Source organism: Lithobates pipiens, unplaced genomic scaffold, assembly GCF_037356315.1.
Source record: "Lithobates pipiens isolate NorthernLeopardFrog02 unplaced genomic scaffold, aLitPip1_a1.2 Scaffold_28, whole genome shotgun sequence".
In the NCBI taxonomy this organism is placed as follows: Eukaryota; Metazoa; Chordata; class Amphibia; order Anura; family Ranidae; genus Lithobates; species Lithobates pipiens.
The window spans coordinates 32,508,696-32,532,885 of record NW_027507789.1 but is presented as its reverse complement, the minus strand read 5'-3'; the positions used below and the strand labels follow the sequence as shown (position 1 = coordinate 32,532,885).

General features: G+C 44.3%; 1 protein-coding gene across 1 annotated transcript; it reads left to right on the top strand.

Annotated features, from left to right (window-relative positions):
- Window positions 1–443: 443 nt before the first annotated feature.
- LOC143934845 (sorting nexin-21-like) lies at window positions 444–22,887 on the top strand. Its single transcript, XM_077458453.1, has 2 exons — window positions 444–595; window positions 21,280–22,887. Exons 1-2 carry the CDS (start codon window positions 500–502, stop codon window positions 21,958–21,960), a joined length of 777 nt encoding a protein of 258 aa, XP_077314579.1. The 5' UTR covers window positions 444–499; the 3' UTR covers window positions 21,961–22,887.
- Window positions 22,888–24,190: the final 1,303 nt, after the last annotated feature.

The window sequence follows — 24,190 nt, the reverse complement described above, 5'->3', positions numbered from 1 at the left end:
GTGTGTTGTTTGTTTACACTAGACTGAAGATCAGTGAGTAAAAAGCTGTAAAAAACAGCCCATACTCACTGATCATCAGCTGGCTGCAGCGATCTGCTCTCCTCTCCTCAGCGATGACTTCTGTGTGAGGAGAGGAGGAGCCGATTGCCTAGCAACCGGCTGTTTGTTTACATCACATGACGGCCGTGATTGGACACGGCCGTCATGTGATCAGGAGGGCCAATCACAGAGCCCTCCTGCCGATCTGAGATGCGCCGTGTCCCCTGCGCGGGCACGCGCGCGCGATCCCGCTCCTCCTGATGGACGTTCCTGAACGTCCTATCAGGAGTAGACGGCTCCCACCCGGCCGTATATGTGCATTGGCCGGGTGGGAAGTGGTTAAAAACCTCTTTTGATTGGGTTCTCATTTACTGTATTTAAACATTCTCGCTCTCTTTCAGAAGGTAGATTGCTAGAGGAGCCGAATGCCCATCCTCTTCTAACACAACAACTGAAAGAGATGTGGGCACATACTCAAGAAAATGGCGTGCCCATCAGGTTGACGTTTGAGGTGACGGAGGCTAATATTGTGCGTGACATACATGCCAAGTATGTGGTGAGTACTGCAGAATGGTATGTTTCCTAATGACATATATAATATCGAAGAATACCTGGTGGTGTTAGAAATAACAGCTTTTCTATTTATAGTTTGTTCCTCTCTGCCCCATTATCTCTAGCTGAATGTGCAGAACGCTGTTGTGTAATGGCTTGGTCACTTTAATCATGAAGGTCTATTTAAAAGTTATCATGTCAACCATTTTACATGTTTAATACTCCTACAGTGCTCCTTCTTCTTCTTCTTCTCCCTTTTTTTTTTCTGCATCTAATGCTGCGTACACGCGATCAGACTTTCTGGCAGACCGGAATCCGTCGGACAATTCGATCGTGTTTGGGCTCCAGCGGACTTTTTCTTTCCCAAAAGTCCGGCGGACCTAGAAATAAAACCTGTTTCAAATCTATGCGATGGACTCGCTACCAACTAAAAATCGGGAAAACAGTTTGTCTGTGTGCTGGTCCGAAGGACCAAATACGAAGCAAGGGCAGCTACTGGCTATTGAACTTCCTTGTTTAGTCCCATTTACGTCATCACGTTCAAAATGAACGGACTTGGTCCGGTCGTGTGTGGCCAAGTCTGTTTCCTTCAGAAAGTCCGTCGGACCTCCGCTGAAAGTCCGCCGGGAAGACCGTCGGACATAGTCCGTCAAAGTCCGGATGTGTGTATGCGGCATAACACTTCCGGGAGTGTCTATGGCATGATCTCCTGCTTTGGTACCGTTTGCTGGCCCCTACATCACTGCAGGACACAACAGTGATGTAGGTGCTGACAGATGGAATCAAACATCTGGGGACTAGGCATTCAACACCCTTAGGCCGCGTACACACGGGCGGATTGTCTGCCCAACTTAGTCCGCTGAACCGTGTTTCAGCGGACAATCCGCTCGTGTGTGGGCTTCAGCGGACTTTTTCAGCGGACAGTCTGACGGACTAAGTCTTTCAGAATTTCCGTAATTTTGTCCGTCCAAACTTGGTTTCAGCGGACAGTCCGCTCGTGTGTAGGCAAGTTGGATGGACTAAGTATGGCGCATGCTCAGAAAGGATTTACACGCCGAAGGTTGCATTGCAGTGTATTGGACGTCGTATTTCTAGTCCCGTCGTACGTGCTGTACACGTCATTGCGCAAGCTTTCAGCGGACTGTCTGTTCATCGTGTGTGGGCAAGTCCGTTCATTCAAAAGTTGAACGGACTGTCTGTCGGATTGTCTGACGAACTTAGTTGGGCAGACAATCCGCCCGTGTGTACGCGGCCTTAGAAGTGTTTTGGCGCAAGGGATTTCAGCTTCCATAGAGCTTTCAGAGAGTACACTGGTACATTTTGTCAGGCGATTTGACAGTTCAAAATCGCATGACTGCCACTCCCCGTTGCCAGCAATGGAACCGCTCAAATCATTGCAACTCAAGTCGCAGTGCCTTTGAAAAAAAGTTTCTGCTTTACTTTTTTGGCATTTCATTGCAACTTGCATAGACTTCTGTTAAATGAAGTCTCGAGCTGCAATGAAATTGGAGGCCCAAATCACACTGATCCGTGGCTTTACAGTAGTGTGATTTCAAATCTGCACTCGTGTTAACCAGGGCTACAGATTAGTGAAAGTACACCTGACACTTCCAGGGGTTATCGGATGCTTGGTCCCCTGCTGCATGTTGTGGTACCATCCACTGGCCTTTACAGGATACAGTGATATATATATATATATATATATTTTTTTAATTAAAAAAAAAATGCCTGCATCAAGAAAGCATGGAAAGTAGGTTATGAATTTCAATTGCCTAGTTCATACCAGTGCTTGCAGTTCCAGTGTGCTCAGTTCCAGAATAAAAAGTAGAACGTTCTGCATTTTTCCTGCACTGAACTATACTGGAACACTGTTTGGGTGTGATCCCTTGCGCTACTAAATGAGTGAAAATAAATTAGTTGTGCTAATATATAAAATATGTAAAACCGCTGAAAGATCTAAAGTGTACACTAAACACAAAAAACTGTGAATATTAATAAAAATGATCTGCGCAGGTTACTAATACATAAATAATTAATAAAGTGAAATAATCAACAATGATGTGCAAAAATAAATACAATGAATGAAATCCAAATAATGTGTGTGCACAAACAGTCCAAATCGTGGTGATTAGTGACGATAATCATAAAAGTTCATAGTAGTGATGAATCTTGTAAGTAAATATCTGTTGTGAAAATGATGTTGATCTTCGTGACTAAACCGTCACGTAATGCTCAAAGAGCTCTTGCCTCCAAGTGGAGAAAGATGAGCCTCAAATCAATATCCTATGGTGGGATGAATATCTGCCGTCTGTGTTCCCAAACGATATCCCATATGGGCGATTCTGGATATGGTCCACGGTATTCTGAACGAGCCTTCTCTGTTATGAGCTGGGTTAGGCCGCGTACACACGGGCGGATTGTCTGCCCAACTAAGTTCGTCAGACAATCCGACAGACAGTCCGTTCAAAATTTGAATGAACGGACTTGACCACACACGATGAGCAGACAGTCCGCTGAAAGCGTGCATGATGACGTGTACAGCACGTACGACGGGACTAGAAAAACGACGTCCTATACACTTCAATGCAACCTTCGGCCGTGTAAATCCTTTCTGAGCATGCGCCATACTTAGTCCGTCCAACTTGCCTACACACGAGCGGACTGTCCGCTGAAACCAAGTTTGGACGGACAAAACCAAGTTTGGACGGACAAAATTACGGAAATTCCGTAAGACTTTGTTCGTCAGACAGTCCGCTGAAAAAGTCGCGGAAGCCCACACACGAGCGGATTGTCCGCTGAAACACGGTTCAGCGGACTAAGTTGGACAGACAATCCGCCCGTGTGTACGCGGCCTAAGCCTCCAAGTCTCGTGGTTTCTGTGGTAAATGTTTAGTGTTCGCCATTCAGGGAAATAAAAGAAAATAGGCCACGGAGCGTGGCTGGAAATTCAAGTAACCCGAAGTGACGCAGGGAATGTGTTTGACACGAGACAACACACAGATAAGCTTGTTTTTTACTTTTTGAATGTAAGAGGCTATTTGGTATTTTTAATAAACTGCATTATCATTATATATTACACTATGGGAGGCCTGTTTTTCTTTATTTCCCTGAATAACGAACACTAAACGTTTACCACGGAACCACAAGACTTGGAGGCTTACCCAGCTCATAACAGAGAGAAGACTCGCTCAGTAGACGGTGGACCATAACCAGAATCGCCCATACGGATATCGTTTGGGAACATGGACGGTAGATATTCCATCCCACCATAGGATATTGATTTTGAGGCTTATCTTTCTCCACTTGGAGGTAAGAGCTCTGTGAGCATTACGTGACAGTTTAGTCACAAAGATCGACATCATTTTCACAACATAACTCTGGATAGCCGCACTCCGGGTTGAGTAAAAAATAAAGTGCCTTTATTTCTTCAAATGCTATGAGTAAGCGCTGTTTGTAGCGTGAAACGCGTCAGAATCTTGTTCATGTTTTTGTTCCCCTTTGCTGTGATGTGTTGTTCTATGGAGTTTTGCACCTGCATTTGAAGAAATAAAGGCACTTTATTTTTTACTCAACCCGGAGTGCGGCTATCCAGAGTTTTGTTCTGTTTCTGCACACTTGGCTTATGCAATCAGCCTGCACCTGGAACCCCTATCTACGTGGAGAGCTAGCAGCCTGTCAGTGGTTTGACCTGGAGCGGTGAAATTTCTGTTTGTTTTATCATTTTCACAACATAAATATTTAATTACAAGATTCCACTACTATGAACTTTTATGAATATCGTCACTAACTAATCACCATGATTTGGACTCTTTGACACACACACATTATTTGAGTTTCATTCATTGTGTTTATTTTTGGGCATCATTGTGGATTATTTCACGTTATTTATGTATTAGTAACCTGCACGGATCATTTTTATTTATATGAACTGGCAAAACGTATCAAAAGCCCTGGAACACACATGTCCTTATTTAAAGGAGTTGTAAATGCAGAAGGTGGGTTTTTTTTTTTTTTTTTTATCTTAATGCATTAAGAAAAAAAACCTTCTGTGTGTAGCAGCCTACCCAGCACTCCCTAATTACTTACCTGAGCCCCATCTCTCTCCAGCAGTGTCTTAGCCACCCGGACTCTCCTCCTGATTAGCTGAGACACAGCAGCGGCGCTATTGGTTCCCATGGCTGTCAGTTAGCCAATCAGGGGAGGGGGTGTGACCGGATGGGGCTGTCTGGACACAGGGAGCTGTGACTTGGATCAGGTGCCCCCATAGCAAGCTGCTTGCTGTGGGGACACCCGACAGGAGGGGAGGGGCGAGGAACAGCGAAGAGGGACCCAAAAAGAGGAGGATCCACGCTGCTCTGTGCAAAACCAACTGCACAGAGGAGATAATTATAACATGTTTGTAAAGTCTGTTTTTTTTTTTTTTTTTTTTTTAGAAAATCACTTTAAGGTTAAGGAAAAAAAAGGGGGAAAATGCGATGGGCTGCGTCAAAAACGCAGATGCAGAAAAGCATCTGGAACGCATCCGGACTGCGTTTCTATGGTGTGAACTGGCCTTAAGCCCTGGTTCACATTGATGCTTTCTGACATGTCAAATCACATGCCAAATCGGTGGCAATTGCTGCCAATGGCAGTGTCCGAATCGGTGCAACACATTTTTGGTGGTGCATCGATTCCCAAAAGTAGTTCCTGTACTACTTTTGGCGATTTTATTTTTTTTTTGTGCAATTTCCATTGACATCTGTGCAGAAACCCGCACAGATGTCTCTAAAATCGCCCCCCGAAGTCGGGACTGACATGCGGGAATGAAAGTGTGCAAGTTCATTCCCTCAGTCAGTGTGAAGCAAGGCTAAAACTAGTTTTAGTATGCATTAGAATCTGGACTTCAGGGCTAATCTTTGCCAAGTTCAATTTGCCTGTTTAATGAGCTTGATCTTGCTGGTCACTAAGTAACACTTTTTTTTTTTTCTTCACATGGTGTTGGCAGTTAACAGGAACTGGCCCTTAACCTGGGGATGTAACCCTGGGAAGTCCCAAGTGAGGCTGTTTACATTGACTGGGAAGTTTAGCAGGTCGTAGCTCGGGTTCCTTAGTCAACAGCTGTCTAGAGAGGTAGAGAGGTTGCTGACAACTATATTCTCCTTTCCAATACTACGCCTCCGAATATCCTTCTGGCTAAAAATGCGAACTCAGTTTGTAGTAGTGGATTAAGCATATCTGTATAGGAATGTGGCCTGCATGCTTCTACAATTTAACATCACATGTACCCTACAGCCTTTACCACCCAGCAGCTCATTTATAGCATTAAAACATAATTTTGTAGTCCGTTTGGATACTGGAGGAACATATTACCCCAACTATGGCGACCTGAGGTGTACCATGGTGGCATTTAAGAGTATGCTTAAGAGGGCAAAAAGGACACGAACTAGGTACAGTAATGTGAGGTTTAATGGGAAAACATGACAAACAACTAATCCAGCAAAGTTGCAAAAGCCAATTTAACTTCCACATGAGGATCGGGAATGTAATGTAAATTGATGACGTGAGATGGGACCCCTTGCTTGGATGCTGTGGACACCACCCCGATCCTAAAGGAATGACCCAAAAACTGTTTCGGGTTTAACCCCAATTTAGCACTCAAAATTGTGACGTGATATGAGCTGTCCGGAAGCAAGAGGCTGCGTAGGGGAAAGGGAGTAAATTGCTATCGAGAGGGGCCACTAAAAACATGGAGGAGAGCTGGTCCAAGACCTCACCTGGACACCAGAAAGCATTTGGTTTTGTAATAATTGACCACAAACCCTGACCTGTCTGCCGGTTTTTGTTGTTGGTGAGACTACCTTTTGAGGAGTACAGGTGCATTACGGCCAGCTTGGGACACCTTCCCGGGTCGGAGGAAACCAAAGTAACTAAGGAAAATAGCCGCCTTGAGGACAAGGCTGGGGCCTGACCCAAAGGGTGAAAGGCAACAAATCCACTATCCCACGGAAGATCTGGCTGGAGATAGGTATGCATGTCAACCGTGCCTGTCCCTGACTTTTCTGGATACCTTTTAAGAAGGGCTTTGATGGGACGAGCTGCAAAAGTGGAGGGTCTGACAGGATTGTGAAGTGAGAAGTGCTGAATACCTGATAGGTACAACTTGATGGTGTTAAATGACAGGGATAACTTGCCATGACAATAAGCCACGAAAGCCATCATGTACTTGACATCCCCAACCCAATTGCAGGGATAGAGGAATGTGAAACCACCAAAACACCTCCACAGCATCTTGTAAGCTCAGAGTGTTACTCGACAGTGATGCATTCACCAGGTCCGAAACCTGTGCCTTGAGTGCATCTAATCCAATGACAACAGGGAGAAAGGTGGAACCATCTTGCCTACCAGATCTGCTTCTGGATGCTGTAGGAAGAAACGCTGGAAATCAAAATGAGATGTCAACCTGCACATGAAGGACATTATTGGGAGAGACCTGGATCTACCTTTATTGATAATCTCGGCTGTGGCCGAGTTATCGGTAAAGAATACAACTCTGTGCCCAGCCCAAGTGGGTCCTCAAGTGACAGCAGCAACCACTATTGGATAAATCTCAAAAAGTGCAGAAGTCTGAGCAAACTTGGAAATGTTAAACCTCGGCGGGGCCATGGACTGGCCAACCACTGACATCCAAATATATCTGAAAAACCCACTGAGGCAGCGGCATCAGAAAAAAATCTGGGGGACATGGCCATAGGCAGATGGATAAACATGGTGTCACAGCTGCACAAGATCTGATCCCACATGAGCAGATCCACACGAGCATCGGCTTCTAATTTCATGGCCGAATCGGTGTCCTGATACAGGGGAAGAAGAACCAACAGCCTGGAAACAAATGACCTGCCCTGAGGAATAATCCTCATGGCAAAGTTGAGCATGCCTAACACCGACCAACTCCTCCTTGGAGCACACAGGGGACCTGACCAGATTATGAATGAAGCCTCAAATCCTATTCAGATTATCCTGAGGCAAACTGGCGACCATGCGGTCTGTGTCTAAGGAGATGCATAAAAAGGTGATCACAGTGGAAGGCTCTTCAACCTTGTGAGCAGCTAGGGGGACATTCAAATCCATGAACAGTTCTGTAAGTGCTATGAGGTCCTTTGCGAGACTGCTCAGGGCATTCTAATAAAAAAAAAAATCGTCCAAGTAGTGACTCGCCTTACGACACCCTTTGCGATTGGACAATACCCAATTGAGAGCTGAGGCAAAAATATTAAAAAGCCAGGGCTGCTCTTGGAGCCAAATGTCAATTTTGTGGCGCAATAATACTGGTCCCACCATTTGAACCCATGCCATTGCCAGAGGGAAGGTTTGATGGAGAGGACTTTGAAGGCATCCAAAATATCCACTTTGGATAACCATGTGCCCCTACCTGACTGTAAAATGTGCTAAATGGCCAAGTCTAATGATGAATATAACAGTGAAATTCCTCTGATGGAATGAGAGAATTTAGACTAGGTATGTGTGATGAATGAGGAAGTCATAGAATAACCGACATTTATTTGAAAATGTACCCTTTACCACACAGATGGGGCTAACCCTCCACATGCTGAATGGTGAACAAGAAAATAGCCAAGGGGTTTGTCATAGGGCCAACTCTATCTTTAATAATTCATCCACTGAGCATTCCTGGCAGCAGATAACAAATTGGCACACTCAAAAGACTACAAAGGTAAAGTGGTGAGGCCTGTATGAAACCCATCAAAAAAAATTTCCACAAGAAAATGCCTAAGAGCTGGTGGGTGGGTGGTGTAACCACCAGAAATCTAACCTGGATATGTTGACTCGGCTCAATCATGATGAACTGGATGACTTGATGGGATAGGCAGATTTGGGGTGTGCTCTGAAACAGTTGGCACAAATATGAAGGAGTCTGCATTGATTATAGTTGCAGACCATGTAGTTGAAGTTATTGCACAGCTGACCCTTGCCAAGATAATGAATGGGTCTGCCCAGTTCATCAGCCTGCCCCGATGGCCCTGTGGAGGAACCACTGGACCCCTGCCTGGTGGACCCAGTAGGTATGGGATGTTCCAGGTTTGGACACCAATTGGAGGTATGAGCAGATGAATGGCAATTACCACAAGTTGGAGACTTCTGACTGCCGAAATACCTACAGAATAGCTCCGTGTCTACATTGCTCTAACATGTAACTAACTGAAACTGTGCCCAAGTGGCAGCGACCTTTGCCAAAAACGATCAGTGGTAATCATAAAATGTAGAACCACCATATTTGTGGGCTAGATCCACCACCTTGTTGAGATACAGGTGGAACAGATGGCATGAATAACGTCCCTATAAATATCAAAAGAGAGAACAAATTCGGCTATGCTCAGTTTGCGATTAAGCCTTTGGATCCCTGGTTTTGAGGAACATTGAGACTTCCTTGCAAGCGTAAGTCTTGCTCTCAACAATGTGCTGCGAAGCTATGAGCAGGGATGCCAGGTTAATGTCCTTCCCCTCCAGAATGTCTTTTTTCAGATTGGCTGGGATGAAGTGCGCAGGAGATACGGAAGGTAGTACTGATAGTGGTGAAGGAACAGCAAGAGGTAACGGCACACTGGTATTACCTACAGAGGTTCCGGATGGCGCAGGACCTATAGAAGCCTTTGAAACTTCCACTGTGACTGGACGGACCTCAATCATGTCCATCCTATCTTGTAACTGCTGAAGTGGAGAGCGTATTTAAAACTGTATGGATCTGAGTCAGAGATGTGAGTAACGACATGTGCTCTGGACTGGTGGATGGTTGCGGCTGGGCCGGGTTTGGAAACAGAAGTCTAAACAACTCCCCTTTAATGGCTGTGGCCGAGAATGTAATGCCCCTGCGTTGGAGTTCAGCGATGGGCTTTGGAATAGTCCAGTTTCTCAGGGATGGAGTGCTTCTGTGCTCCCGTGCTCCTAGCCCAGGCATGGACTGGCCATCGGGACTATCGGGAGATTCCCAGTGGGCCAATGGCTCAGTGGGCCGGTCTAGTGCAGTCCTGGAGCCGCTTCTCTCTGACAGTGAGTGATCGCGATTTCACTCCTGTCAGAAGGAGCAGCTCCATCACTTGCTGGAGAGAGCATTAGACGTTATGCTCCCTCCAGCCTGCAGGGGGAGATAGACAGTGGCAGACTTTCCTTCCTCTCTCCCCTATCACTTTTTATCACATGACTGGAGAGAGGAAGAAAAGCTACCTTCAAAACTGTGAGTACATGTGAGAGGGGGAGGAGAGGGAGGACTCTGATGTGAAGGGGGCTTCTGTAGGGGACTCTGATGTGAAAGGGGCTTCTGTAGGGGACTCTGATGTGAATGGGGCTTCTGTAAGGGACTCTGATGTGAATGGGGCTTCTGTAGGGGACTCTGATGTGAAGGGGGCTTCTGTAGGGGACTCTGATGTGAAGGGGGTTGCTGGTGGGGACTCTGATGTGAAGGGGGCTGCTGATGGGGACTGATGTGAAGGGGCTTCTGTAAAGGACTCTGATGTAAAGGGGCTGCTGGTGGGGACTCTGATGTGAAGAGGGCTTCTGATGGGAACTGATGTGAAGGGGGCTTCTGTAATTGGCTGCTGGTGGGGACTCTGATGTGAAGAGGACTTCAGATGGGGACTGATGTGAAGGGGGCTTCTGTAAGGGACTCTGATGTGAAGGGGCTGCTGGTGGGGACTCTGATGTGAAGGGGATTCTGATGTGATGGGGGCTGCTGGTGGGGACTCTGATGTGAAGGGGGTGGCTGGTGGGGACACTCAAAATTAAAGTGGGCCGGTCATGATGAAGTCCAGGGCCAAATTTCTGTCCCAGTCCAGCCCTGTCTGAGCCTCTAACTGGAGTAGGTGGTTGAAGACAAATCCGTCACTCTCTGATACGTGTGACATGTTCAAATCTGTGGGAAAAACCAACTAGAGATAGTCAGTCAGACTAAAGCCCCAAACACACTATCAGTTTGTCTGCTAGGTTTTTCCTTCAGATTTACCAAAACCACGTAGTGCAAGGGCCTGCCTGATTGCATACACATTGAAACTTCTAAAGTTTGACCTCATATTATATAGTTTTGGTAAATCTGAAGGAAAAACTCAGCAGAAAAACTGATAGTGTGTATGGGGCTTTAACCACCAACAATACCCTAACATACTAAGTAACAGTGTGTGGTGCTGCAAGAACTGAAACGGCGTGTGTGGGAAACCTAGTAACCCTCCCCCCCTCCGTGTGTGTGTGTGTGTGTGTGTGTGTGTGTGTGTGTGTGTGTGTGTGTGTGTGTGTGTGTGTGTGTGTGTGTGTGTGTGTGTGTGTGGTGAGCCTGAGTAACCTGCAGCGCCCAGACAGGTAATTTAAAAACGAACACTCAGGGCTTGGTACCTACAGACCGTGGTGGGCATAAAATAGGAATGAAAGTGACGTATGATGTACGGGTGAGAAAACTAGCTAATAGAGATGGCCTTGCGATTCGGTTTGCGGCAAACTTTGTTCGTTCGCGATTTGCCAAACCGGCGGACTTCTGCCGCTGTTCGCTGTTCGCTGTATTCGTATACATTGTGAAGAACTTTGACCCATTAAACATCCATCATGGGGTATAGGACAGCCAATTGAGACATTTCAGCACATGGACATACCCCCTACCTTTTAAATAGACCTGATCTGGCGGCCATTTTAGATTCTGTCTTTTGTCAGTGTAGGGACAGGACACTGTGTGGAGCAGGGACAGTCAGTCTGTTACTATTAGGTCCACAAAAGTCCTTTTTAAGGACTGGTATAGCTGTACAGTATATAGGATTGTAATACACTTATAATAAACTTTCTTTCAAATATAGAAAGCATATTATAGTGCACTGCAGTGCTGCTGACCGATTCTGCAGCTGTCGTTTCTCAGTGTAGGGACAGTTTGGTGTTTGGAGCAGGGACAGTCTGCAATTCACTAGCTACTAGCTAGCTACTATTAGGTCCACAAAGGTCCTTTTAAGGACTGGTATAGGTGTACTATTTGGTGTGCAGTATATAGGGGTGTAATACACGTATAAAATACTTTCAAATATAGAAAGCATAATATAGTGCATTTCCACTGTGCAGCATTGTGACTGCTGAGCGGTTCGGTAGCGATACTACAAAGCGTGACAAACGCAATTAGAAAAAAAGTATTATAACTGGTCTGATAGACCAGTGGCCCCCCAAAACGACAGATTGAAGCGGGGTGTTATATACCTTCTTCCACATATACTGCACTTTTCTTTAAAAAATGACAGGCAGAGGAAGAGGCAGGCCCTTCCACAGAGGTGGTAGGAGTAGGGCAGGAGCAACAGGCTTGAGCCAAAGTGGGAAATTGCAGAAGTGCTCTCTATCTCGGTGCTGGTGTCAGTGCTCTCTATCTCGGTGCTGGTGTCAGTGCTCTCTATCTCGGTGCTGGTGTCAGTGTTCTATTTCAGTGCTGGTGTCAGTGAGGGAGATAGCAGCGGAGAAGCCAATCAGCAGGCAATGCCAGCACCATGACTGAGGATCAGCACTGGACTGGCACCTCCGGACCACTGCAGTGGAGCACTGCATAGGTGGGGGTAAGGGCCGGGCAGAGGGAGGGGTCAGGGGCTCAAGCACAGGTTGGCACACTGAGACACTGGCACAGGACTGCGCTGCCCTGACTATGGCACTGATCATCTCCTGCACCCCCTTCATAGCCTGGCCTGACCTTGCCTCTCCTCCATGGCCTTCATGCACTCCTGAATTGACAAAATTTCACAGATAAAAAAAGAATGTTTGTCGTTGTCGATCCCAGATTCACTTAATACTTCTGGTATGTCAGTGTCGATGTTGTGGGACTATGTGTGCACAGCTAGTAAGTATTTTGTGGCTAAAAATATGACCTGGAGGTGTTTAAGGTTCTCCTGCCATTAAAGTGAATGGGGTCCGCCGCGAAACATCCCGTCGGAAGTTCGTCCATCACTACTAGCTAATATAGTCCTTACAAATAAAACCTCAGCCCGCACGGATCCGTAGACGTGACAAATCCTGCTATGCCATACACCTAGATAACTGACTGACCGATACACCAAACACCCCTTGCTGCTCCAACACGTAAACGTTGAATCCACCTGCAACAAAACCATGAAGTATGCACTGAAATGATGGGGGGGGGCATAGTATGTGTTCCCCCTTGTATGGTGTGTACCCCCATAGTATGAGGACCCCTCCTGTGTACCCCCATAGTATGAGCCCTCCTCCTCCTGATAGTCGTGTGGGAACCAGAGAAAACAAATTGTTGAATGTGCTTGTCCTACCGCCGAACTGGAACAGGTGTTCTGTCGAAGTGCCCCCCATCGAATAGTGCCCAGTATGTACTGCACATGCGCCGTATTGAACAGCACAACAGCTGATCTACCGATCAGCTGGGCTGACGTAACCAGGGCGCATGCGCACATCGTAGGAGGTATCTCTCGATGGGAGATACCATTTCACAGGCACAATTAAACCTATACAAACGAGGGGAGACCGCAGTTCTCAGATTGTGCATCGCTGCTGCTGGAGGGTGGCTAGTGGCTGTGTTGAAGAGCTGGTTCTGTCTGTGTTGCAATCCGCCTTTTTCACGCATGCAAAACCAGCAGTCCAACACAGCAAACCCGCCCTGCAACACAAATAAAACCAGACCATCAGCACACTGTAAAGCCACCCCGCAATAGCGAGGCACAATGTGTGAACTACATCTCCCCCTGCTGTTTGTATAGGTTTCAATTGTGGCAGTGAAATGGTATCTCCCATCGAGAGATGCCACCTACGATGTGCGCTAGCACCCTGGTCACGGCACTCCAGCTGATCGGCAAGTCCGCTAAAGTGTGGCTCCATCCTGTACATGTGTGGGCACTATTCGATGGGGGGCCAATTCTCGACAGAACACCTGAAATGATGTAGCCACCTGCTTTCCTGTACGAAACCCGGAAATGCTAGCAGACGATTGCAGGGAGAAGGAGGGGGGATTATAAGCCCGGGAATCCTCCTACAAATACAGGCTAGTCAATGGCCAGCCTTCTAACATACATTTCTGTACACACTTCATCCGCCCTCGGTAAGTCTGGTTCATCCCAAGTCACTGAACCTGTAGCACTAGAAAGACAATTGCACACAACTGGGGAATTTATACAATTGCTGAGGAAGCAAATTAGATCTAATTAAACTTGCAGAAGCCTGTGACCTATGGCTTGGACTGCTTTTTACAAGAAAGGAAGGGTGCATTTCCTGTTTAATAAAAATACACGCACACAACTTTAAAATATTTAAACACCATTAAGAACCCATTGGATTGCAGCAAATAGTATTTTATGACTCAAAATGCATATACTTTGTTAAAAAATAAATCACATAGTCGCACAGCCTCATTCACATCCTTCTTCATCATAGCGGGGTGAGCAGTGTATTTCTGACCTGTTTAGCCAGTGCAGCTGCTATACTTGCTATGAGTGGCTGCAGTTTCATAGCGGGGCTCCTGCTGGAAATCATTGTCGGTCAACTTAAGGCCTCATTCACATGAGGTGATTTGATCGGTGCTGTGTAGAGCCCTGTTTTACCGACATGGATATACATGGGTGTTGCATGCATCCCCATACCAAACACAGCGGCAGCACAGACAATCACTGCTCCCAATGCAACATCCATGCGGGTACCCTGGGTGCATTCGGGGTTTTGTGCGTTCGAGGACATGCACTTGCATGGATTTCATATTGGGAGTAGTGGCTCTATCCGTACATGAATAGGACGGCCTGCACAGGGATGCACAGAACACCTGTGCATCCTAATGCGGCTAAGCATGGCTTAAACAGGAACGACAGTCTGCTCACATAATTTTGTAATAAAAACATCTTTGCCATTCTGAAGCTTCCCTCCAACCACTTTGCAGTCTGGCTGCAACCATTTTATCTGTGGGCAGCTGAAGCTGCTGCCTGTTCACTTCCTGGATTTACAGACACACAGAGGCACACCTGCAGCTCTTATTGGCCCTCATGACTCATATTATTTTATGTGACTTCAATTTAACCCTTTCATGAGCACTCGTGGAATGACGACAAAGTACGGTACCTAAAAATCTCAATAGGCGACACTTTAATTTTTTTTTACGGTTACCAGCTTAGCGTTACAGAGGAGGTCTAGTGCTAGAATTATTGCTCTCGCTCTGACGATCGCGGCGATACCTCACATGTGTGATTTGAACACCGTTTACATATGCGGGCGCAACTTCCGTAAGTGTTTTCTTTGCTTCGCAGGGACGGCGGGCGCTTTAAAAAAAACAATTATTAAATAAAGTTTGATCGCTTTTATTGCTGTCACAAGGAATGTAAACATCCCCTGTGACAGTAATAGGTGGTGACAGGTACTCTTTATGGAGGAATCGGGGGTCTAAAAGACCCCCGATCCCTCCTTTACACTTCAAAGTATTCAGATCGCTGAAAACGGCGATTCTGAATACTGTATATTTTTTTTAAAACCGCCGCCATTGGCAGCCGAGTAAACGGGAAGTGACGTCATGACGTCGCTTCCGTGTTTACTATTAGGAGGCTGGAATGGAGCCAATTACGGTTTCGTTCCAGTTCCTCCCCAGCAGCCGGAGGCATCAGACAGTGCATCGGTGCTCCCGATTGAACGGGAGCACTGGTAACAGCGGCAGGAGGTGGCAGGAGGGGGGACGTCCCCTCCTGCTCCTCCTGCATAACAGCCGAGCAGCTTTTAGCCGCTTCGGTTGTTCTGGCTGGATAGCCAATCGCCCGTTGTAAAAAACGGTATCATCCCGGTATACCCCCCGGAAGCCGAGTACGCACATCTGCGTACGCTCAGTGGGAAGGGGTTAAACTTCTCCAACCCAAAAGCTGGCCATACGCATTGCTATTTTTAGTCAATTTTGGTCAGCCAATAGTCAAAACTGGGCAATACATTGACCGCTTCAATACAGTTTATTGAAAGACTCAAATAAAAAAACTACAGTATTTTCAAAGTGATCAGATTTTTCTGCTGGGTTCAGATGGGTAATTTTGGATCAGAATGACAGCTAGCAACTAGTCATCAAAAGAGTTCAGCAATGGTGGCCCTATATATCATTTTCATACAGGTTTCTTTTAATGCTCAATCTCTGTCCTGTGTTGAAACTTCTGTGCCAAGAGCATGCTGGGCCAATGCCAAAATCGTGCAGTAATGCGATCCTATTGCCTGGAAAAAAACTGCTTCGAACTGACACGTCCCCTTCCCAGTTTTCTTGTAAGCAGAAGATCAACCATTTTATCCTTATGCTGCAATGCCATAAATATTAATCCATTACAAAAAGCGCCTTTCTTTCTTTTCCACTAAGGGTCACAGGAGTTAACCTTTTGAGTATACTGTTGCCTACAGGAGCATTGGGGGGAGAGAATCAAAGGAAAACCCAGCAAAACACCTCCCGGTACCAGCTGGCTTCTGCTTTTTTTGCTATTGTCCTAGAAGCATAGACATCTTTTTTTCAACTCGGCTACCCTATTTTCTGCTAGTATTTTTTCATGGGGTTTTTTTTCTTTTAATCAGGACTCTTCTCTACATCAGTGCTAGTCTCTGATTGCAGCTATGCCCCTGCAATCCACTCAATGAGCACTTGACCTGCGTATTTTTTGAGGGACAACATCTCTTCAAACAGTCCCTTGATGCCATTATCAAGAATTGTCACTGGAGGCAAAAGAACTTGCCTCCGTCAGGGCAAAAAGTCTAGGCAAGGTCTACTAAATATCATCTCTTTTGTTGCTTTAATCCTGGGGTGTGTGCAGGTGGCCAGAGAACCACGTTTGAGAGGCCTAATTGTAAAGTCTAGAGTAGCAAACATGCTATACCCCCAAAAGCCTTTATCAGCATGAATGTACACCCCCAATTTCCACAATGAGGGGATGTATGTAAAGTTTGTGGAACCCTAGATATTTTGCCAGAGAACCATCAGCTACATACAGTATATAGATCTGTGTTCCAGTAGTGGTACAGAGACTTCTGTCCCATTCCTGAAACAAAATGGAGGTGGTCTGAGAGCTGTTTAACCAGTCACAGAAAGGTTTGTATTCTTATGGATGAATACAAGGCTTTTTCTAATTGGCTGAGGTGGAGAGGCAGACAGATGACATCAGCCTCTACCTCAGCTAATCAGAGGAAGCATTGTGTTCATCCATAAAATACAAAGCTTCCTGTGAATGGTTGAGCAGCACTTGTTCTTTTGGGGACAGGAATACTTGTGGCTGCTGTCAGCACTATATAAGATGTAGCATAAGCTATATATACACACCATATGTAGCATCAGTATACAGCACTGGGTTGTGGCAGTGGTATGGGGACTTCCTGTCCTGTTCCCAGAACAAAATATAAATACTGCTTAGCCATTCGCAGGAAGCTTTGTATTTTATGAATGAATTCAATGCTTCCTATGATTATCTGAGGTAGAGAGTTTGATGTAATTTGTCTGCCTCTCCATGCCAATTAGAGAGACTTGTATTCATTCATAAAATGCAAAGCTTTCTGTGAATGGCTGGCTGAGCAGCACTTGGCCTGACTCCATCTTGTTCTGGGAACTGGACTAGCAGAACACAGGACTGTATGTAGCTGATATTACATACAGTTCTGACAGCAGGCAAATGTATTGGTGAAGAAAATGCACCAGTTTAGTCCAAACAAAACTATTAGGAATTAAAAAAAAGTAAACTAATGCCCCGTACACACGGTCGGATTTTCCGACAGAAAATGTTCAATGGGAGCTTTTTGTCGGTAATTCCGACCGTGTGTAGGCTCAATGGACATTTTCCATCAGAATTTCCGTCGCACAAAATTTGAGATCTGGCTCTCAAATTTTCCGACAACAAAATCCGTTGTTGGAAATTCCGATCGTGTGTACGCAATTCTGACGCACAAAGTTCCATGCATGCTCGGAATCGAGCAGAAGAGCCGCACTGGCTATTGAACGTAATTTTTCTCGGCTCGTCATACATGTTGTACGTCACCGATTTCTTGACGCTCGGAATTTCCGACCAACTTTGTGTGACCATGTGTATGCAAGACAAGTTTGAGCCAACATCCGTCGGAGAAAAAATCCATGGATTTTGTTGTCAGAATGTCCAATCGTGTGTACGGGGCATGAGTCATATGGTTGAAAATCCTTATTCCTGTGTACAGCTTTGTGAATTGAACCCAATTTATGAAAAGTATGTAATGTATGTTTACAAAAATCTTCATATTTCTAGACATTCTATACCAGGGGTCTGTAAACTATGGCCCTCCAGTTGTTCAGTAACTTCTAGATTGTAAGCTCTAACGAGCAGGGCCCTCTGATCCCTCCTGTATTGATTTGTATTGTAAGTGTACTGTCTGCCCTCATATTGTAAAGCGCTGCGCAAACTGTTGGCGCTATATAAATCCTGAATAATAATAATAACTACAGTTCCCATCATGCCTAGTTATGTTTGTGAATGTCAGTGTTTTACATTGCTGCATGGGATGTGTAGTTCCACAACAGCTGGAGGGCAGTAGTTTGAAGATCTGTTCTATATGAATTGCACATGGATTACTCCTTTGAACCCTTCACTTTGCATGAATTCCACAATATGCTTATTACATTTTGTACACTGTCAGGATTATATAATTTGTTACATAAACTTGGGAGTTGCTGCAAGCCTCCTTTGGTGATGTAACCTGCAAGGAAAATAAAACATTAATGATGGGAGATTTTTACATTAGTAAGTAGAGAAGTGGCAGTGTAAACTACAGGAAAGGGCACTGACCACAATGACAACTGATAATGGCATAGGAAATTGTCCACTCACCAGATTTCTGGCAAGAGCAACAGTTTCTTTTTTGCACAGATGACAACAGATCTAAAACCCTTTCATTGATCTATTTAACAGACCAAAAGGTTAATTGTTGGATTTGCATACATTTCAAACCTTGCTAGAACAAGCCACATCACCGCTGTTCATCCAACATCTGGATTTACAGTACCAGTCATGCGAAATGCAGGTCTTGGCAACATTGGTCATATTTTATAAAATGTCAGTCCTACGTTCAGCATTCCCAGCTTCTTTTAAAACATCTGCTTTCTTTAAAAATCAGATTACAAACGTCATCAGACTGTGTGCGCGTGTAACGAGGGGTTACTATGGCTGTAAAAAGATTCTTATCTATAGATATCTATAATTCCTATAGGTTGAATAAAGTATTACTCCACCGCTTTTTGTAGTTCTTCTGATAGGGCAGCTAACTTTTTATTTTTATTTTCTATGGATGACATTTCTGTCCCTATTACAAAGGACAGGAAGTTGAGGGAATTCTCCCCAATAAAAACTGGCAATAAAAATGTAACTGAGGTTCTAACCCTCCCCCATTCTCTTTTAAAAAAAATTTAAAGTCATCCTGAAGTCTATAACAAAGATAAACCGGCAACCCAAAAGCTTCTTAACAGTATTTATTAGCACAACAGTAATGAATAATCCAACATAATGCTAAAGTGTTTTGGCCATAGCATTCCCAATAACATAAGTTAACCGCATACAATCAAACTTTTTATATCAAAAACAGACCAAGTGAGGTAAAGAGACCAGTTGGAAGAGGTAAGTTTCCCACTGATCTCTTTACCTCACTTGGTCTGTTCACATGCACAAAAAGTTTGATTTTATTCTGTTAACTTATGCTATGACAAAGGCTGTGGCCGAAATGCGTTAACAGGATTTCTTAGCACAAAATAATGCTAAGAAGAAGCTTTTGTGAATACTTAATTTATCCTTAATTGAGGGTTCTCAATCCTGAGAGGCGACAACTTGTGCTGGCTGACAACCCCATTTTTTTTCTATTGTCCTGAAGTGCTAGTTGTGATTTGTTACTATATTGCAGAGTGGTATAGTATGTGCTTTGGATCATCTCTATTATGTTACAGCAGATAACCTTTTTCAGGACATTGCTGTTTTGTCATATTACTGTTTCATACTGCATATCCATAAATTAAAAATTAAAAATAAAATAAAGTCTTTGGGTTGCCGGCTCACCCTTTTCTTTATGGACTTCTAAGTGAATGCTACGGCCAGTGCACCTACTCTGCTCATCAACCATCTACATAGTGGTAGAGCTTGGGTGAGTCTCCTTGTGCTTCCATGTTGAAGTCAACCTGAGCCTGAGAAAACTATGGGGATTGCAACTGCTGACCTCCCTGTGAAAACGGTAATCGCGTGGTTAAACCAGTGGCTACTGTCCTGGAACAAGTAGGTAAAAAGAAAATTGTCAGTCAATTTGTAACTCCTTATTTTCATAGTTCTGGATTTGTGACTCCAATACAGAAGCAAGGTCAGCGTGACAGCCAAGCAAAGAAAAATTTCAAAATTTCATAAACAAAAGTCAGCAGGGTTTCTTCTTGAGGCTTTACTTCAGGCAGATGTAAAGGGCTTAGGTAGGTGCGCTTGGTAAAAAAAAAACTGATAAAAAATCAGCAGCTGAACACCATAACCAGGCACTGGGCACAAAGAAAATAAAAGAAACAAAGAAATAAAAAGTGCAGTGCTTGGCCCCTAAATGTAAATGTGACCTGAAAAAAACTGTGAAACCAAATACAACAATACTGTGAAAAAAACTTTTTTAAAACTCAAGTGAGATGATAAAAAAACTAATTCAAATGTCCATATGTAAATTAATACAAAAAGTATGAGTAATGTCCAGTGTATAAATAAAGTGGAAATATCTGAAGCTTATTTATTCAATGAAATAATACTTGACCACGTGGACCCTTCACCTCTAAACACCACTAATAGATGGAGGCTTACCAGATCCCCAGTGACCCCCCTGTTAGGGGAGGTCAAACTGCGCAAGTTCAATCACAGATTACATAGACGTCCCGATCCCAGATGCCAGAGATTTTCCCGATATTTCGGATGTCCCGTAATCTTCGGATCCGCTCGGATGCTCTCAGCAGGCCTCCAAACGACGTATCACCATAAAGAAATAAAAATGCGCCAAATCGTGTGATATAGTTTCAACACAATAAGCCGAAAGTTAAGATGTAAAGGGCACAAATTATTGCAAAGTTGTAATCATTAAAGAGGAGCTTCAGGCTCCTTTAAATAAAAGGCAGTAGCTACAAATACTGTAGCTGCTGACTTTTACTATAAGGAAATGGAATCCCACAATGTCCTCACCGAGCCGATTCTTTAATTGGCTTTGGGTGCGGGCATTGCCATCTGTAGTAAGGGAAACAGGAAGTGAAGCCTTGAGGCTTCATAGCCTGTTTCCTTCTGCGCATTCACGAGTCCTGCAGCGTGAATTGTCCCGTAGTCCTCTGAGACCTGTTATGTGTTCCAGAAGAGTGCGGGGGGGGTGAACCTCCTGTCTCAATTTGCCATGGGCAGAACTTTTCGCCCGCGACCATTCCGCCCATGATCAGGTGTGAGTGGAGCCTCTGAGTCTGGGTAGAAGCCAGCTGTTAGGTGTGCTGCAGTGCAAGAAGCCATGCTGATCGGAGGAAAAAGCAGAATGCCTGGCTGCCTGAGGTGAGCTAATCCGTATGCTGCTTTTCTTTCCACTCTCCAGTCACAGGGTGGGGAAATTTGTAAGCAGAGAAAGTTCAGGTGCCTGAAAGCAATTTTTAAGGGTTCCCCTGTGTTAAATATACAGTGTAGCTTTACACAAGCCATGATAATTTACCTTCTTTATTTTCCGTTTCAGATGTACACCATTTACCTTCTACACTCAGGACAATATGATCCTTCACCCGCCTTTGTCACCTGTCGCTACTCTGATCTAGAGCGACTGAGGAAAAGTCTACGTTCTCATTATCCTGAACAAATGAACAATGTGTCTTTTCCTCGTAAGCGTCTGCATAAGAACTTCACAGCGGAAACCATTGCAAAACGCAGTCGTGCCTTTGAGCAGTTCCTCTGCCATGTGTCTTCAGTACCCGCTCTACGATACTCTCCACAATTCTTGGGATTCTTCTACTTGAGCGACATGCAGAAGGCCCAGCAGCTTACATGTACAGGATTATATAATCTAGCACTCCCAAAATTGACAAATTGTTGGCGTCTCCAAGAAAAGCTTTGTCCGACGTGGCCATCTACCCACAGACTGATTGTGCTTGCTGGGCTGGTGGTGTGCCACCAGGAGCTGGATACTCTGGCAGAGGCACAGGCATACAGCGAACAGGCAGTAGCTCTTCTGCAGGAATCACAAGAGCAAAACTTGACTTTACTTATTCCTTTCCTCCAGGCCCACATTCAGTTGTCTTGGAGAGTGGGGAGAGACAAAATGGCCTCTGAGGCTGCCTTGCGGAAGTTGAAAGAGGCTGGACACAGTACAAGCAACGCTCCCACCCTAAAGGAGATTCTAATTAAAGAGACCATAAACTGAACAACTAAGGCATCTTGCATATAATTCACTACATTCTATACATTTCTATTTTTGCTCTTGTTCAGGTACGTGGTAAAACTGCAGTCATTCTCCTAGTTTTACTGCCCCCTAGTGTGTGTGAATGAACCCCAATACTATTCAGGAAGTACTGTGATCCACACTTCTGCCAGACAGCATAGGCAGGTCCTGAAACTCTAACTGAAGGATAGTGTAAAATGTGCCAAACCTACCTTCTGCCTAGTTCAGCTTATAAAATTATAGCCAGCAATTTATTCAACACATTTTTCTTTTCCTTTTTCTTCCAGTTTTTATACAGGAGATCATTTTTACTGAACTCCTCTTCACCAGTTTCAGAGGTCACAAGTATAGAAACCATAGTCCCAAAACATGGTAAATACACTAACCCTTCTAAACTCACCGGATAAAATCAAGTTAAGGATGATGGGGAAAATATTAGTGCATAATTTCCATAGACTGGGTGAGAAGGGAAGGAATGCAATGATCAGGTCTGCTGGCAGGGAATGCAACGATCAGGTCTGCTGGTGGGGAATGCAACGATCGGGTCTGCTGGCAGGGAATGCAACGATCGGGTCTGCTGGCAGGGAATGCAACGATCGGGTCTGCTGGGAAGGGAATGTAATGATTAGGTCTTCATTCAGCTAGTCGTATGATCAGCATGCTTTGGGTTAAAGTTTGCTGTTGGAACGATCCGCATACATCGGGAATACACCTTCCTTGGGCACATGTGACAGCCAGGACACCATCTTATCTCCATAGGTGGCCATACACTAGCCTATAACTTACCTGGGTATGGAAAGTAACAAAGAACTTTCAACAATTCTCATTCATCATATGAAATCCAACACAAGTAATTAGAATGTTTGCACAACTACTTCTAGGCATTATAGATCTATAGCCTAGCACAGTGATGGCGAAACCTTGGCACCCTAGATGTTTTGGAACTACATTTCACATGATGCTCAACTACACTGCAGTGTGCATGAGCATCATGGGAAATGTAGTTCCAAAATATCTGGGGTTCCAAGGTTCGCCATCACTGATCTAGGATGCCTAAGAGTCTCATCAGATGTGTGTTTCTGTCGCCAGCACAGCTTAGTTAATGGTGGCAAACTATTCATCATTAATTAAAATACTAATGATAAAACAACATTAAATCAAAAAAAAAAAAATCAATTCATTGATCTGTATTACGACTAGTTCTCCACCACACAAGCAGAGATTTATTTTGATCGATTGACAATTTTGTTGCAGTCAAAAGAGTTGGCAAAGTGCAAAATGATCAAGAGCTCACAAAAAAAGACCAATTAGTTGGTCTTTCATATCAGTGTGTTTTTTTTTTTTGTTTTTTATTTCGCTTATTTTAGATGAATTATTTATATTTATATGTGACCATCATACTTTTCCCTGTAACTAGTATATAGGTAGGATTTTAGACACCACTCCAATGAGCACATAATACATCAATTATATTTAAAAGTATGTACAAATCATTATTTTCTCCAATAAAACATTTAAAAAATGCATAGGTTTCTCTTCTCTTGTGTTTTTTTTTCTTACATTAATACCCTCAACCATTCTCCACCAACTGGATATAATCCATGGTGGTTTCTAGATGGGGGGGGGGGGGTGACACCTTTCCTCGGGGTCGCCTCTTCCTCAGGACCTCCTGTCTCTTGTATAGCTGCAAGAGGACAATATATGCTCTAAAAGAATCAATACAATATTTTTTTGTAATTTTTACTTTCAGAGCATACGTTGCCCTCTTGCATCTATACAAGAGACAGGAGGTCTTGAGGAAGCGGTGACCCCGTGAAACGCGTTAACCTTTTCCCTGTCTCAACTTGAAACTACCATGGATTATATCCAGGTGGTGGAGAATGTTTGAGGATATTAATGTAAAAAAATACACAAGAGAAATCTCTGTATATTTAAAATGTTTTATTGGATAAAGATTTGTACATGCTTTTAATAAAAATGATGTATTCTGTTAATGGGAGGGGTATCCTAAAATCCTACCTATATACTACTGTACTACTTATTGACTTTAAGGTTGAGACCCTCCACTAGCACATATATGTAGAAACATCCTTCCCCACACACACACACACACACACACATTCTAAATTTTGTTACGTATTTTTTTTTCTATGCCCTTCCCTCACTGGGCTGACCCGCAAAGTGTTACTCCTGTGTTAATAAGATTTTTCAG